Genomic DNA, 18,119 nt, shown 5'->3' with positions numbered 1-18,119 from the left:
GAGATGCTATAACAAAAATGAAGATAGATTATAGGTCTATAACTTTGATGCAGATGAATTATGAGGTTGTCAAATAGAATTTGGAGAAAATCAGCCCTGATTTTGCTCTATCAGTCGTTCTAAAAGAACTATGTGATGGTACAGTATCCAGATCAGATTGCCAGCTCAGTAAGCGTGTTCAGATTTGCGCTGGTCGCCGTGATTCGTGCATGGCACGCAGAGGATATCCACGGGAAGGTAAAAGATCTCACGAGGAAGTGGATTTGATCGCGGATTAAAGTTTATCACCGTGCCTGTAGCCGTTGCGACGTGGCCGGACCGCCAGCGTCGCCGTGGAAGCTCCGGTGACCTCGGTTGCGCCACGCCGTAGCTTGTTACTATGCGGTAGTAATCGTGGCACCCTTAGGAGCATAGTCTTTGGGCCGTTGCACCGGTGAATGCCACGGTCACAGCCACCCGTGTTCTTCCCTATCTCCGGCCACCAGCACACCGTGACCAAATTGAGAGCCATCGACCCCGAATCCTATAAATTGAGCGTGCCCTCAGCTTCGCCATGTAGTCAAGCACTCAACGCACCCACCCGTGCCTCCGATTAGTCACCAGAGAACTCCAATTTGGGATTTCCTCCAAATCGGTCCAGAACACCGCAAAAGTGAGCTCACCGTGGCCAGCTCTCCACAGGTCCGATCGTGTTCCCCTCGCTCTTGTTCTAGCATTCCTGTGTGTTCTTAAAGCTCATCGGCCCGACCAATTGCTCTAAACCAGAGTAGATCGATGGGAACATTTTGATTTGTCCCCGGATTGCGCGGTCACCATGGACAGAGTGATTAGGTGTTAGAATCTTGGGTGAGGGGAAATGGTTGTCAAGGGTAGAATTAGGTGCCAGCCAAGCCTGGGGTCCGGTCCTTGCGTATTTCGGCCGGCACAAGCTCGCCGGAAGCTCTACGCGTCGCCGTTCACCATCGTGGACCTCGGGTGTGAAGGGATAGAAACGCAGGGGTTTATTTGCAAACGTCAGTGACTGTAGCAAATAGTGTCTTGGACTCTTTCGGATTGTATAAAAAGACAGGGTCTTCCTTGCAAAGTCTGCATGCGGACGCGCGCGAGCGCTTTCCTCCAGTAATGGGCCGACTCGGGCCAGATTTAGCCCAAGCCTGTAGCATCGTTTCTTTTTTTTCTTTTTCTCCTGGACTTAATAAATTCTTAGAAAATTGTACAAAAATGCTAAAAATACCAGACCAATTTTGCTAGGTTTCTAATTTCCTATAGTATTTAATAAAAATAGTTTCATGATTTCTAGTTCCAATAGGGAATTTTGGGATATTTAAAACAGCCAAAAACCATACTTCTAGAATTTTAAAGAGTAATTTATAATCCCAAAATTCACCAAACTTTTTAGGTAAACTTTAAATGTTATTTAGAAGCCTTGGGTAAAATTTGGTATGTTTTGGACCATGTTTGATACTTAGAACCCAAAACCCTAGCCCCTGCCCTATGAACTTCACTATAGACTCCGAAAACCCTAGTTTCTCGGAGATCCGTGAAGGAAAGTTGTATTCAAGGTATTAGATAATAAACTTTTATTATATTTGCACTCTCATGAGCATTACATGGGCATTCATTATTATATATGGTTATATTTAGAAAACGAAGAGGAAGTAGAAGTCGAAGAAGCGAAGACTTCACCACCACCACCTGAAGAATATCAGGCAGGAAACTGTTTTTATTTTGATATCTGCGGAACAGAGCCTGATTCACCAATAACACAAGCCAAGCCCCGATGCATTTGCCCCCTCCTTGATATTTTGAAATCTTTCTCACTTACTTGATGCATTAAGTGATAGGAGTTGTGTGTTAAACCAATTACTGCATTTCCTTCCTTGAAGTTGATTACCTTAGTCCCCTGTTTTACAAAAAGGTTTTGCTTATGCTTAGCATTGCTTTAGAAAAACAAAACATTTTGTTTTGACAAAAGATGCTGCTGCAAAGTGGGTGGTGCCCAAAGAAGAAAACTAGGAGTGAAGCTTCGGGAGGAAGGGATCCTCCGTTAAAACTTTTGTTTCATGTTTATTGGGAGGGGTTTTTGCCTCCCAGTAATGTAATAATAATACTTCAGCACTCTTATATTTTAACTCTGGTCTTTAATAATTACTATTATTTCTTACTTCAATATAAGGTAAGTTATTGTAATTGCTTCCGCATTTTCGTACCTCCGATGTATTGTAATGTCTGCGTGACGGGTGAAACGCTCTTGGGAAAGGTCAGAGATACAGATACCGAACTTGTCAAGTGATTCAGGGGCACCTGCAGGGTTGTCTGAGGTCCGTTGGACAAGGACAACTGTAGGTGGGCCTAATGACTTGGGAGGTTCCGTCACAGCACCCACACATAATCACACAAATGCACCTTTACCTGATCCATCGCCCGGTCAGACCTCTCCCGGACAGTCTCTCGGCCGTGAGGGCCCCACATCCTATAAAAAGAGCCCTAGTCGACCGCTTCATCACCGGGTCCTCGACCTGGAAGATTTCGCGCTCGAAGCCTTCGTCAGACTGGTCGAAGGCCTCGAAGTGCCCGCACCCCTCGCGGGACAAGGCATTCACGACCCCCTCACAGGTGACGAGGGAGGCGAAGGACATGAGGCCCGTCACAATGGTCGGGAGCACCTCTAGCTCCTCCTATAGCCATCCAAGGAAGCGGAGGCCCACCTCCTGACCGGGCGCTTCGAAGGGCGCGGTCCGCGCACCCAGCTCCTGGTACGCGTCCATAAGCTGAGTATGCAATCCGCTCGACCTCCGCGCGCGTCGAGGCCTTTGTCTTGTCTAGGCGGTCGCGCAGGCTGCTGAGCCTCGTCTCCATCTCCTCGGCGCGCTGGCGGGCGAGACTGGCCTCCGCCCGCGCAAGCTTGGCCTCGGCTTACGCGGACTACGCCTCAGCATAAGCTTTGTTTGCATCCCTCCTCTCCTCCGCCAACTGACGCCTGAGGTCCTCTTCTCGGCCTCCGCGGCAGCCAGCCTCTCTGTCAGCTTGCGGCTCTTGTTCTCCACAGTCGACTTGTCCCGAACAGCATCCACATGCTACGCTCGGAGACGCTCGATCTTGCCCTCGAGCCATTGCCTCTCGGCAGCGAACTCCGAAGACAAGGCGCCCGACGCAACATGGTCGGCAAAGGCGGTCGCCTGCCACAGAAAAAACATCAGATTCGCAACCACATCAAGACAACGAACCAACAAAGTCTAAGACGACTTACATGCTTCAGCTGCTGAGACACAATGCCCGCCACGTCCCTAGCGGCGGCGGCCGACGAAATCTCGCCGCTGGCGCAGAATTTGGACCATGGGTCCTGCGAAGTGCCCTTCGCTCCAACCACCGCCGCAGGCAAAGTAGCCGCCACCGGAGACGGGACAATACCCAATTGCCCCACATCCAACCCTGCACCACAATCTTGTTCAAGGCCCAGTCTACAAAAAAACCCTCACCAACAAGGTAATCATCCACGCAGATGTCCATATAAAAATCGGCAACGCCTGCCGCTGCTTTGTCGGTGCGCACCGGCGACGGTGGCCTTCGCTCCTTCGCGGGCTCGGCCGAGGGCGGCTTGCCCGCGCTAGGAGCAACAACCCTCGCACCCGCCGAAGGCTTGCTGGGCCCGGGGACGGCCGGCTTCGTAGCCGGCGGTGGTTTGCTACTGCCAGGGGCGGAAGTCTTCGCGCCCCCCACGCCTTCTTCGCCTCGCGAAAAGTGTCCCTGACCCTAGTGACCGCCTGGTGTTTCCGCTCTGCTTCTTGGCGATCCTTCTACATCACTGCCGATACAACAACAGTAATATTCCGTCCGTAAGGAAAAATCTTCATTTCATGAGCCAAACGGGACGAAAATATGTCCTCGCCGGCCGCCCGAGGAATTGGAACGTTCCTTGGCCATCGACCCCCGGTAACCTCCAGCATTCGCGTCGAAGACTCTCGGAGTTCAGGCGAAGACATCCTTCCCTCGAGGACCGCGCAAGTACCCATCAACTCCACAGCAAAACGGTCGGAGAGCCCAACCCCTCAGCTGCAGTACCTAGTTTTCTCTTCTTCACGGCCGGCACAACCTCCCGTGAAGAGCCTTCACCAGCCGCAGCCGCTGGCTTCTTCCCGCGGCGATCGACGGCCACAGCAGTGTCATCCTCAGGATAGCCGCCATATGGCAAACGGTTCAACTCGAAGACCCGATTGAAGCGAACGTTGCATCCACGAATATCCCAACTCTGCAGGGCCTCCGTCCTTGGCACATACCGCCCCACAATCTTCACAGCCCCGACCTCCACTTCACGCACGAATGCGGCTGGGTCCCGGCCACGTAGATCCAACGCGAAGGCCGGACTTCGCACTAGCTGCTCACCCAAGGAGGGCATCTGGCGAGGACATACTTCGCCTAGCACCCAACCATACACCAAGGGCCACACTCCATAACCGATGAATTCCTCAATCAAATCGCGTCCGCTACTCATGCGGGCAGCACACCAGAGGGCCCCTTCGTCCCCATCATCCTCTGCCACCTCAAACGGCGGGAACGCCACATAACAGTGGGAGCACATCACAGTCGCAGGGAGTCCTGGGAGGTCTACGACTTTGCCTCCCGAGACGTAAAACCAATAATCATACCAGTTGCCCCACTTGTTGCGGACGCAGGGAACTAGTTCCACAACTTCCGCCGAAGTCTTCCCGATCCTCGGCGTGAAGGTGCACGATCCAAACTGTGCAATCTTGCTTCCAATTTTTCTCTTCTGCCAGTGCAGACAATAATTCTTGGCGAAGACCTCTACGGAGGGCTGACCGCCATACGAAGTCACCGCCCAGACATACTTCGCTAGGGCCACCACGACATTAGGTGTCAATTGGTGGATCTGTACTTCAAACCTCTGCAAGACCTCTGCCACAAAACGATGCGCAGGTAGGCGAAGGCCGACGATAAAGAATGCCTCGAACACAACTAACTCACCCTCCGGCTCAGGAATCTCTTCCGCCCCTGGAACTTGCCCAACTCCATTCCCAAAGTACCCCAACCGTTGCATGTCTTGCACACGAACCGAGGAGATCCTCGAAACGCCAAACTCCACCGTGCGGTCTGGATGTAACTCCACCGCCGCCAAATCACTTAGCGTATCCTCCGACGATGATTCGACCAACGGTGCATTCGCAGTAGATGAAGAAGAAGACGACATTGCTACGTACCATCGGCGGCGGCGCGCGGTTTGCTTGACGCGGGCCAGATCTCCGATGAAGAGGAACAAGGAGGGCAGGCAAGCGGGCGAGCGGTTTCAAAAGCTTAGTGTTTTCTGGCGCACAGAAAGGTAAAAGAGCCTGAGTCGCGATGCCCTTTTTATACACAGGACGTGACGCTTCGGAAAGCCCGCAGTCCAACAGTACCACGTCCATCAACGGACACCTCAAAACCCCCCGCGGGACCACTTCGAGCGAGGACAGCGTCTCCACCATCTAGGGACGTCTTCGGCACCAGATGACTCAGTCGAACTGGTCCCTCGGAGGGCAAATGTTGGAGCGAAGGCGAAGACGCTACCCTTCGCTCTAGGACTTCGTCACCTCGCTACACCAACGGAGACAAGATGACCGGCGCGGCCCACCCTTCGTCACCTTCATTGCAAGACGAAGGCCAGACTACGATGAAGTCTGGCCGTCCCACGTCCTCACCTGGCCTAGAGGCCCACATGGGATTCAGCCCACTGTAATAGGCCGCGCACGGACAAGCGTGTTACGGGCCTGATTTGTAATAGTTTTTTTGTAATGACGGTCTGTAACCCCTCCTAATGGGAATATTTTGGGGATAGTCCAGGTGCCCGAGGGTATAAACGTCCTTACCTTATAACGTTGGGCACTCGGGTACCTATAAATACCCCCGTACAGTGCCCTTGAGAGGCCAAATTAACAGAGCTATTGCCTTTCATCACCGAACTTTGCATACACTCTCACCACCCACCCGTTGGATTAACTTGACCCCGAGAGCAAGTTCCAACATGTTCCTAAGATTTGCTGATCAGGAGAAAAGTTCGGCACTTGGTGAGGTGCACATGCAATACACAAACACCAAACACACATACCGGTATGTTGTTTTGCTTTGATAAGTATTAGTTTGTCATTCTTGTTTTCTCGCTAATGTATCTCATATTTTTTATATGGACCTATCACTATCACTATAACGGATTGGAACAATATCACGATACTTTCAACATGCCTAAGTACTAGCACTATGACTCGAGCTGAACATGTGAATATTGTGAAATAAGTCGACCTATGTGTCATTGCCTCGTTGGAGAGTTGTAAAAGAACTTGTATTTGAGTATTGCAAAGTTCGCTGGATGTTTGTTGCATGAGAACTGGAGTTTGTGGTTGCATATGTATGTTGTATGTTATTTTGGTGAACACATGTCGTGTAGATTAATTAATATTTACTTTGCAATGCAAATTAAACAAACTACAAATAAATCTTGTCAAAAAAATTTATTTTCCTGTAAAAAACAAGAAAAACAGGTTTGTTTCGTGGTTAACCAGCGGTTTAGAGCAGTTTTTCACCGATTTTCCGCCGGTAAACCGGTTCGAATTCAAATAGATTTGAATAGGTCAAACCAGTCGGTTTTTACCGGTTTCCACCGGTTTACCAACGGTAAACTGTTATCGATGGGTAGCGGTTTTTGTAGGCTAAATGGTTTTGTAAACCGTGGTTGCGATGCACTCCCCTTGGAAGTCGTCGAGCACCGGTGTGGCAAGCTCTACGAATCCCTTTTCCTCGCTTGCTACTTCACGCTGGAGTCCCACCAGCACACGCGATGGCGACAACGCATCAGCTGCCTCCATGCAAAGACCACACCGGCCTAGATCCTCCCCATACGTAGCCACCAGTGGCGGCCGATTAGCGGAGCGAGGCGGCGCAGAGCAACGACAACAAGCACAGCCACTGTCGCACCCAACCTCGCCAAACACGGTCTTCTCTAGCCACCTGTTGCAGCAGATGTTTGATGGGTTAATTATCAGTCGCGTTCGTGAAGGGATGAGGAGACCGGAACTAAAATCACATGGCAAGAGGGAGGGTAGGCCGTAGGTGTGGATTTCTCTCTCTGTTTCACGCCATGGATGGTCATTGTCCACGTGATTGGTTTGCATGCTCTATTGGAGCGGTCTCGCGGTGGCCTAGATGGCTAGCGATGCCAGATTTCCATTTCCCTACGCATGCAAGCGAGCAGGTAAAAAGATGCCTAGGTTGCAGCAGCGCGTACAGGCCAGCCTCGTGCTCCCGCAAGTAACCAATCACTGGCTCACACACGGTTAACGCATGCGGCTGATATGAATATGGCGAGCAGGGTAACCAATCACGTGGTGTGTGACGCGTCGGTAACTAGTGTGTCCACTAGGGCATCCGAAGAGGAGAGTGGTGAGGGACCGAAACCAGAGGAGAAGATGGCAACGGGCCAAGAGCTCCACTACTACTACAAATTGAAACTTGGATGGAGAAGTTTCTACTTCCAAATATGATGAGGTGGCCAGAATGCAAGAACATAAGCGCTAGGAAGGTAGATTGGTAGGACAATTAAGATTTGAAATTAGGATTATTAGAATTTATTGGACATGCTCTAAGTCCTAGTCACATTTGGCCATACATAATTAGCACGAGGTAGCCGAGTACTCGCGCTTCCATCTTCGTATATGGTCTTCCAACCTCGCAAGGTCACTGTCGGAGAGAAAAATCCTCCGGTCGGGTGGCGGAGTGCACCTGCTCCGATACTAAGATGAGGAGGAAGCCTAAAGATCACCTGATTAGCCAGAAGGATACAAGAATATAAGGGTTAGAGTGGTTCGGACCGCTGGATCGTAATACCCTATATCCACTGTGAGTTGTATTGTCTGTGAGTCTTTGTGTAGTTCCATTATAACATTGCATGCCCTCTCTTTTATAATCCAAATGGGGCACATACAAGGAAGTTGAGCCCCAACAGGTGAGCCCGAGAATATAGTAATAAAACATTCTACATGAAACAAGTAATGTCGTCGCAGACAGAGATCTTCTCTTGGTCGTCGTGCAGATTTTCTGACCAACTTCTCCTTCGCCCTGTCTTGCTAGTGTACAGGTGAATGCTCTGGTATAGGTTGCAGTATAGACTGGCATGCTGACGTGCGTAGGTGTGTGTGCAGTCGCTAATGTTGTCACGTCTGGCCGATCATTGCAGCGGACTCAATACCCGACCAAACGACGCTTCATGATGGTATCTTCCACGTGCGTATGGCACAACGACCTCAGTAACGCGCGGAGCTCTGAGCATAAATTTAATGCGCGCGACGCTGCCATGTTACAATGCGCCTCGATAACACGCGGGGAGGTCACAGATGCCTGTCATAAGCCTATCAATGCTCTATGCTTAGTCAGAGTACGTTGTGGCTGCCTTACATCTAAGGCGGGCTGAGGTTTCGCTTCCATGTGAAGGTTTGCACCTTGCGCCCAACGGTCTCGTGGCGTCACCGGACCTCTGCCTAGATCTAGAGTAGAGTCTAGGGGCATGTTCTAACCTGAAGCACCGAGAGCTCTTGATGGCGACCTAGACCTTATACAGGGTCTGGATCCCTACTCGGGGTCCGGTTTGTATAAGTGTCAGTCCTGGATCTTCTAGAGGGTTTGGACTGCGTACAAGAGACCTGTTGGTGAAGTCCCTTAGCTATGTGGATACTCTATTTTGATAACTATGTGGATACCCTATTTTGATGTTTTGATACAGTAGTAGTAGGGGTAGGTGGGTAGCCAGTTGTGTGGTACCGACAGTGAGGCTATCTGCAACGGTTACCCCTAAATTTCTTCCCCTATATCACTTTTTTGCGTCACATCATCAACATTCTATCCCCTACTTTTTCATCTTCCGCAGCGGTTTCCCCTATTTTCACCCTCTATACCTCACTACAATCATAAAATATCATTTCATATACTACTTTTTATCTACTATCAATTTTTCTTCTACTAACAATTAAAAGAGGGCCCACGTCGTGCACCGGTTTCGAGGGTAGGGGCAGCTTGCAGCCCGCTACATCTGGCGTGATCCTGTGTATTCCTCTGAAGCTGTAGCGCGTAGAGACAAGTGTAGAGACAACTGATGCAACAGTAGTAACGCTAAAGAGGAACAGTGGTAGGGGAGAGGACGACTGGCGGGAAGCGCTGCGGCCAGTCAGAGCCTCACAGGTCACATCGGTCTCCTTTGTCTTCTCGGCGCGCTAGCAAACTATTCGCAACCGGGCGTGGGCGGTGCTGTTCGGTTGTGGCGTTGTGCGGCCGTGCAAGAGAAACCGCTGCTCTCCATGGGCAAGGTGGAGCTGGAGTGGAGGCCGAGGCAGCCGCTGATGCTAAAGGAGTGGCTGGAGCTGGAGTACAGTGCGGAGCTCTCCCGCGACGGCTTGGGCTGCTACCCGCGGCACCTCGCCACCGAGCCCCGGAGCGCCGGCTGCAGGCGGAGCCACGTTATCGCCAGGGTCTCGGCTGCGCTGAGGGCCGCGCTGTCCCGCCCGCCGTCGGCACGACAGGTGGAGGCGGTTGCGCTCCCCGGGAGCCTCCCGGCGAGGCTGCGAGTGGTGGGGTTCTGGAAGAAGCGGAGGGGGGAGATGGAGGAGACGGACAGGCAGGTGGCGAGCTGCTCCGCTACTGCCGCGAGCTCTGGAAGGAGGGATGGAGCGTGTTCGCTGGCAACGTCTCCGCGGCGCATGGGTCAGGAGAGTCGCCAGGCCGGTGGCGATCGCGTAGGTCTCGGCGGCGGCCGTCGGAGCCATGAAACAGTGGTAGGAATTCCCTATCCTATCCTACTACTAGTGTTTTACCCCTTTTCAACTTTCATGTCTGGCTGATCGCAATTCGCAACTACTATTCTTGTTCTGTGATCGATGGACAAAAAAATGAAGAAGAACGAGGGATGCAACTGCGAGGCAACGTGCCACCTGGACGAGGAGAGGGAGCAGGAGCAGCGGCTGAGCCCAGTCTCGGTGATGGATTTCCAAAGCCAGCAGGATGGAGACGACGATTGCAACGACGACGGCCATAGCGAGGACGAGGGCACGTCGCCGACGTTTGAGCCAAGCCTGGCCAACATCCAAAGTAAGTTCCTGCTTTCTGGTTGGCTCCATTGTGACCCGAACTCCACCGTTGACCCTGTTACTCCGACGTTATCGCCATGCAAGTTGAACTGCTCCGTTTCGTGTGCACACATTTCTTCTTCTGTCATGTCAGTAATTCCAAAGCGAACAGCCCGCGAACTTGCAAAAAAAAAAAAAAAACTGTACTTCGACTCCAGACAATCGATCAACCTGGCCCACACGAAACTGCGAGCACGCACGCGTGCGATAGACGCGCACGGCCCGTTGGCGTGTTAATTACTGTTCAGATCGACCATGTTGGTAGCCCGTTGCTGTCGACCCTATAGCTTCTTTATCTGCACAAGGAGAGAGATCAATCACGCATGGGCAAGCCGTTGGAGAACAGTGTAGCGACTAGCGAGCTAGGTCTCCGTGGGAAACAAAATTAATCACTTGATTAGGAGTAGTTCTAGTCTAGTTTAGGTTTAGTCTTCCAATCCTCAAATTCTCCGTCTCTCCTCGACTCTACGTCGATTAGAGGAGTCTAGGTCGGTCTACCCGAGCCTAGACACCACCTAGGATCTCTACTCCCGACGGGGTCCCTCCCGGAAGCGAGATCCAGGCGCCGCCGGCGATCTTCCGTCGCCCCTGCGCACGCGCGGACCATCCGGCCCTAGGGCGCGGACCGTCCGGCTGTCAGGCAGGGAACCCTAGCTCCTGCATCAGGTCGCGGACCGTCCGCGCCTGACCAGAGAGCACCACCACGGTTCTTGTTGAGTGTTTGACGCTCCAAAAAGGCGTCAACACTACCTTTTCAGCTATCACTAATTACTTGATCCTAAACACTAGTACAGAAAAGCTCTATGGTGGCAGTCGTAAACCTATTTATAGTGGCGTTTTTCGTAACCGCCAGTGTTAGGGGCCAGTAAAAATCATCATTTTTATAGGCGGGTAACTGAGGAACGCCAGTGAAAATCGATTTTCACCGGCGGTCGACGTAATAAAACCGCCAGTGCAAATCGTTTCCAAGAAACATAAAACAAATTTTAAAAATAGTAAAAAAATTATTTTTATTAGGGGGCCCTCAGCCCACCCCGTCGAAGTCGCAAGTCGCGGCATTTTTTGCGCAAAATTCGTGCGCTACGCGGTTTTTAGTATTCGAACCGTCGACCTCACCCTCGCGCATACCCTCCACTACCACTCTGTTTATGACATGCTTTGTGTCTAGTTTATAATTGTTTTGTCCACATATTACAACCATTTGAGTGTAAATTGCTTATTTGAGACCCTAAACGAATTCAAATAAAAAAATTATCAACTACAAAGTTAAATAACTTTTGAAGTTCTAAAACCTTTATTTTGACACTTTTTGCAAAATTTGAATTTTAAATTTGACATACTTAGATTCAATTTTTGAGAACCGAAATGAGTTCAAATAAAAAAGTTATCAACTGCAAAGTTTCATAACTTTTAGAGATCTACAACTTTTATTTTGGTGGTTTTGTCATACGAGGTCGTTTGAAAAACTCGAAAAATTAAGGATAAAAATGATTTCTAGTGGCGGTTCCTTATGAAAACCGCCACTAAAAATCGATTTCTACTGGCGGATCCTTAAGAAATCCGCCACTAAAAATCATGGATTTTTACAGGCGGTTTTCTTAAGAAACCGCCTGTAAAAATACAATTTTTAGTGGCGTTTTTCTTAAGAAACCGCCACTAAAAATAGCACAGTCGGTTGATAACCGAATCCGTCTGTAAAAATATATCGTCCCGCAGGCTTTGAGCTTTTTTCTACTAGTGAAAAAAGCTGTCACTACTCGCTAAGCACCTTTACTTTCATGATGATTGATGAAAGCATTACTGTACTCCACAATCTCTCAACTTTAACTGGTCAGCTCATATCATATGATTCATTCACAGTTTCACCGGTCACCCTACCCTATAGCTGACATTTAGATTTCTGTTCCACAGGATCGAGCAGCCAACAATTGCTTCAGAGGCTCCGACGATTCGAGCAGTTGGCGGAGTTGGACACACCCGACACGGGCAACGGAGAACTGGACTCGGTGCAAGACAACCCAGACGCTGAACGTGGGCTCGTACCGGAAGCAGGCTCGCCGTCGCCGTGTCCTGCCCACCGCTTCAAGAAGCTTCTGGAAGATTTCTTTCGTGAGGGCCTCTCCCCCTGCCATTCTGCTGGGGCTTCGGACGATCCAGAGCTCGAGACGTCGTTGCTGGAGACTGCCAAGGCGTGGCTGGATGGGCGACGTTGCGCGCTGATCAGGTCGGATCAAGAGGCGGAGGTGGAGGAGGAGATCGAGCGGCTGGGACGGTGGAGGTGTTTTGGAGAAGATGACCGTGAGCCGATGAGCTCAGACGTGGAGTGTGGTATATTCTGCTGTCTTGTGGAAGAATTAGTTGAGGATTTGTGCTGATGGTGGGGATTCGTGTTGCGGGTCTTCGAGACATCGGTTCAGAGGTAATTCCGAACATGAGCACAATTGCTTGCCGATCTGCTATCACACGCATAAATGTAACCAGAAGATCAACCACAGACTCACAGTCCAGGTTTGTTGGGTATGGATAAAAGTATGACTCCTTTCCAAACACACTGTCTGTCCTGCGTCCGAGGAGAGGATGAAGTAAAAAAAAAGTGATGTAAACTTATTCTCAAATTAATAAAGTGTGTCTGATAGCTTCTCTAAAGAAAAGAATGGTCTTAAAAAAGTGCTCCCGTCCAAGACATCTTCAATCATTCCTCCTATATTTCTCTCTTCATTTATACACTAGGTGAGTGCCCGTGCGTTGCAAGGGGAACATATAATATCACGTTAAATTATGTACAAATGTGTATTATGCTGAAATGTATGTTATACTGTTATGAGAAAATGTTTTGTACATTACAATGGAAACATATAATACCACAATAACATAAGAACATATAATACCACGATAAATTATGTGTGTTCAAAATATCATGATAATTTACGATAATTTATGTACAAATGTGTGTTATATTAAAATGAGTGTTATATTGTTACGAGAAAATGTTTCTGGCGTTGCTGGAGGAAGAGCTTGGCTCCCGAGTGGTATGGTCTTTCTCACGCTCTAGCTGCATGCTTTTGTCTATCGGAGCTGTCCGATTTTAGGTGATAGCAGTATGCTGACATGGTGTTGGTTGCTGGAGGAATTGTTGGAGAATCATCTCAGTGGCATGCACCCTTGAATGGTAATACCGGGACTGTCACTCTTAGTGGCATGGCTGCAAGAATGGCAGAGATGGAGCATGTCAAAAAAATTGGGTTCAGGACTACCACTCTTTCTGGTCTGTTACTTGTGATTGAAAAACAGACTGATGGGTAGTCATAAGTAAGAAAATGCAAACAATTACTTAGGGCCTACGGGAATCCTTCGATCATTCTGGGATGCTAGTTCTGGACCTTCCTTTGTAGGAATTGGAGTGGAGTGAATGGTTGTTGTCCTGCAAGTAGCAAATCAAGATTAACAGTCAAGTATGAGCGATTTTTCTGTCACACCACATGCCAACCCCACCTAATAGGATTTGGTGTTTCTTGGATAAACCTTACCAGAATCACTATCAGTTCACCGTCCTATATCAATTGACGAATCCTATTGGATAACTAATAATACATTACCCGGGTTAATAAATCTCATCAACTAATAAATGGCAGCGCCTGTGGATGTCCATCTCCTCAAAATGGGTGCTAGGGGCTTTCATGTATCTGTCAAAGATGCTCGCTATTCTGCAACCAAAAGAAGCGGCAATATATAGTATGGTATAAAAACATTGTAAAACCACTGATGGGTACTCAGCCATATATATCAATTTTTCAAGAAGAAATTAGATACCTGCACAAAGGCTCTCCAATTAAGGGCACATGCAGGTCTTGAGGAAGCTATAGATGTCAGCAAGGTTGGAGTTTGACCATCCCGAACATGAGCTAATGAAGCTCCCTCAATACATGCAGGTTGCAAAATGGGCCGGAAGGAAATGTGTTGTCTTCTTCTGAATCGTGGTATGTCTTCTTCTGAATCACAAATCGTAGTATATCACTTCAACTCTGAATCACAATAAAGCAAAAAAAAAGAACAATAATTTAACTATGTGATCCACAAAACAAACTTTAGAACTGAACATCGTGTACAAACTTTAGATTGATGTACAATATTCAAATTTCAATTATACTACCATCTAGTAAAATGTAGCTTACAGAAGGCGCAAAAAATATCCTTTTTTATATTGATATTTTTTCCTGTGTCTATCATGCTATCTATTGCAGTTCATATTGGTTTTGGCATGTTAAAAGACACGGTAACCATTAAAAAGAATCTAGAAAACAGAAATTCAAAGTGCAAACATAAGGCTACTGAAAAGCCACCAGTAATGATCTTTGAGTGTGTGACGGCAGCTCAAATATGGGCCTCCCTTACCATATAGGAAAATTTTGGTTAAGCAACAGAAGAAATGGTATGCTAAATGTGATTTCTGCATCTCCTATTTTGTGTATTTGGATACTTAGAAATGATATTTGTTTTCAGAGATAGATGGGTGTAATGAGTTCTATGTGTGATTCTAAGTCAGATACAATATGTTCTTATCGGAATCAGAATAGTAGTATAATTAACACCTAATGAACAAGCCTCATGAGCAAAAAAATGAGGAACCAAAAAAAGAAGTAAAACCAGTACAGTGCAGATTTCAGAAGTAAAAAAGAAGTCAAAATTATTCTAGGTTAAGATTTTCAGAAGTAAAATACATGGGCGACTTATTTTGATTTGCAAAGAAGCAAACATGGAAGCACCTGCTGGTTTGCACTCCAGCAACAACATAGACTTCTCAGGAAAGAGCGCTCTTTATTAGAAAGAATATACTACGGAAAGTCGGAAAGGCCCTCCCCAGTCCCCCAGTACCAGGGGTAGCACCACTAGAAAGAACATAATGTGGAAAGAGCGCTCTTTATCAGTCACCAGCAGTCCAGCACTATGGTAAGAACACAAGAGGCCAAGAGACTGTGTAGGCAGTGCGACGTCCGAATAACCGGTCATCATAGCAGCTCATGGCCATCAGTATCAAATGGTGATGAAAGATCTTGAGACGCATTGAAGACTCCTCTAGTTATTGCATATGCTACAAAATGGTGAGCCCCCACGAGCTTTCTATTGCAGGATACCGATGGAAAATCATTTGTAACCTCACAAATGCCAGAGTAGTGAGCAGGTACTGGATAACTATCAGTTGATAGATAGTCTACAAAGCTAGAGTGGGTTGGATCTATTCCTGTGTCAATGAGGCCAACGATGACTCCCTGACCCGCGAATTGCAGACCACATTCTTGCACTCAGGCTCATTGTGGCAATCTAAGGAATTTAGGGGTATGAGTTATTGCTATCCTAACTGAGTAATCCAGCATCAAATTTGTTACTTCTTTTCTCCTCTAGCTTATCTGCCTTTAAGTACAAGTAGAAAACAAGTAAGCTCAAAAATAGCTAGATAAATCCAAATAATCTTTAAATGAACTGGTAACTCCACAAAACAAGAATTAAGAAATGTAAAAATATTGTAGGAAGTCATGGGTAGACAAAATGGTTATAAGCATAAAAGGTGACATCAACCAGGGCAACATTGCAAATATCAACACTATATAAATTGTCATGAATTTCCTTATTTTTATAATATTGATTGATGCAAATTCCAATAACAAAAAAGTCTCCCAACCCCTTGGTGCTTAGTCTCAGAGCCTTTTCTCCACAAAGTAAAGTGCTCGTGCTAACGATACAACAAATCTTAAAGGCAATAAAGTGAATACACATTAGCCCGTGCTAACAGTGCTAACAATACGAACCATACGCAAAACGCACATAGCGTAGCACCTTACAAATCTCATAAAACATTTCTGATGTTAGCTTCAGAGAGATTGCTCGCTTTCAAGTTTAGATTTTACTTCAAAATTCTAGATGAACAAAAAAACAATTAGCGATAATATACAACTGAATAACAAGTGAACATGAGCTTATGTTTTGAAGCAGAGTTTCGCTCAATACATGATCCTAGAGCAGCATGTTTTTGTCAATTCCTCTTTTAACTGAGGTGCATTAAACTTCTTGATACCAATAAGTAACACAAAATTTTACACAACTGAATTTTTAGAAAGACCCAGTAGAAAGAAATTACCTTGGCACGAGACTATATGATGGCATCACTTTCCACACAAATTTTAGAGCACTACATTGATCATAGTAATCTAGCTGGCATAAAAACAAATCATGGCGATTGCGACAAGGCAGTTGACATCATGAACAACAATGATAAAATCTCAGGAATGACAAAAGGCAACCACTGAAACTGCCAAGAGGGGGGATATGGAGTTAATACTGAATGACTATGTAAACGACAAGGTAATGAAAGTAGTATATCAGAAGTGAGGAAGCAGTGAAAAAATGTACAACCAAAATATAAGCAGTTCTTACTCAAAATCGGTGCCTAAACAATTATGTAATGCATAGCTATGCATCAACAGTCCAAATGTAAACATTCCGGGGCTAATAAACCAAAATAGTTAACATTGTAGAACATGATGTACTTACTACATAGCATAGTGGTGCTGACCCGTTACTACATGGAAATTCCAACTTGATATATTCAATAATTTGAAAGGCATGTTTTAGGTTAGTTCGAAGTTATTTTTATGTAAACTCCACAACATGAGCCAACAGGTTATTCACCGTTTCCGAGGAAGTATTGATTGACAGAAATACAAACTAAATTATCTGCAAATTGTTACTGGACCAAAAAATGAACAAGTAACTACTATAGATTTTACATAAATCCTTACTGGTTCCCAAAATCAAACATAGCATATACATGTAAAATGCCTAGTTAAATAAGGACATGGGACAAGTCTACACCATCCAAATCTACAGTATCTGTCAACCACCACATCTAATCATGTTCGAACGACATGGGACGAATTTAGAACATCCAAACCTACTAAATCTGTCTATGGTACCACTAAATATAATCATGTTCGAACAACATATAAGTAGCCATGTTCAAACAACATAAGTAGACACGTGAATGAATGTCCAGGACTCCAGGTTGCGGTGGTCAATGTTAGGTTTATAAGGATTGTTTCCAACTAAAAGATGTGAACCATAACAATATCAAACCAATTAATATTCCTAGTGTTATCTACTCCCTCCATTTCATGTGTTAAGATGTTTTGGCTTTTCAAGATACATAGCTTTTGCTATGCACTATCTAGATAAAACTCTATCTAAGACAGCCCACGGCCCTCTAGCTGAGTTGGTTAGGTGGTGTAAGTAGCACTAATCAAGTCTTATGACGTTGTCTAAGAAGAGAAATACGGATATGGCAATGCAAAATATTATATTGATTATATTTATGCGCCCCAAATCATGCACCATCATACTATTTTTGGATAATAGAAAGTAGTGTGTTAAATCAGCAATGACAAAAAACAAACTCTTGAACTATGCAAGTAGATGACGAAAATACATGTTAACTGTAATCTAGAGTAAAATATAACCTTTTCAAGGAGTATCTAATCTTTATGTGCTAACCTTTTGTTACTTTTTTTATCACCCACTAACAATTTCTAGAAGCAACACACCAAAACTGTAAACATTAGATTTGCTTGTCTCTTGTTGTCAAATAGAATGGTCATGAGCCAAATAACAACTGTCAATTAATATGAAGTAAGCAAAACTGAAATAGGTATTCATAGGCTATATATATCACACACACGTAGTTTAAAATGTCATTGTGTTACTTAATTTTCTAGACATTTCCTTAAAAGTATCACCCAACTAAATTGAAAAGAATGGCAAAAAATGAGTTGTTGTAGGTATCACATACAGGTAGTTTCAAATGAGCTGTCCCAGCCTCCGAGTGCTCGTGGGACCTTGACCACACGTGCGCCGCCGGGTTAGCAGGGAAGCAACACTGGGTTGTCACAAGCCACGCGACAAAAAAGACAA

The 18,119-nt window shown here is 46.6% G+C and overlaps 1 protein-coding gene and 1 long non-coding RNA gene across 2 annotated transcripts; one reads left to right on the top strand and one right to left on the bottom strand.

Annotated features, from left to right (window-relative positions):
- Positions 1–9,295: 9,295 nt before the first annotated feature.
- LOC100276086 (OSJNBa0019K04.3-like protein) lies at positions 9,296–12,803 on the top strand. Its single transcript, NM_001149963.2, has 3 exons — positions 9,296–9,809; positions 9,930–10,122; positions 12,072–12,803. The coding sequence occupies exons 1-3, from the start codon at positions 9,336–9,338 to the stop codon at positions 12,533–12,535; spliced, it is 1,131 nt and encodes a 376-aa protein (NP_001143435.1). The 5' UTR covers positions 9,296–9,335; the 3' UTR covers positions 12,536–12,803.
- A 259-nt stretch (positions 12,804–13,062) lies between these two features.
- LOC103646053 (uncharacterized) lies at positions 13,063–14,220 on the bottom strand. Its single transcript, XR_002267097.2, has 4 exons — positions 13,971–14,220; positions 13,757–13,864; positions 13,492–13,581; positions 13,063–13,362 (listed from the first exon to the last, which is right to left on the bottom strand). It is a non-coding gene; the product is annotated as an uncharacterized lncRNA (long non-coding RNA).
- Between the last annotated feature and the right edge of the window lie 3,899 nt (positions 14,221–18,119).

Source organism: Zea mays, chromosome 2 (assembly GCF_902167145.1).
Source record: "Zea mays cultivar B73 chromosome 2, Zm-B73-REFERENCE-NAM-5.0, whole genome shotgun sequence".
Lineage (NCBI taxonomy): Eukaryota > Viridiplantae > Streptophyta > Magnoliopsida > Poales > Poaceae > Zea > Zea mays.
This window is presented reverse-complemented; position numbering and strand designations above follow the sequence as displayed.

Bases quoted from the DNA above. Each gene is read 5' to 3' on its own strand.
- LOC100276086 (NM_001149963.2), top strand. From the start codon at position 9,336: ATGGGCAAGGTGGAGCTGGAGTGGAGGCCGAGGCAGCCGCTGATGCTA. The intron at 9,810-9,929 runs GTAGGAATTCCC...AAAAAAATGAAG, and splicing joins GTCGGAGCCATGAAACAGTG to AAGAACGAGGGATGCAACTG. The intron at 10,123-12,071 runs GTAAGTTCCTGC...TCTGTTCCACAG, and splicing joins AAGCCTGGCCAACATCCAAA to GATCGAGCAGCCAACAATTG.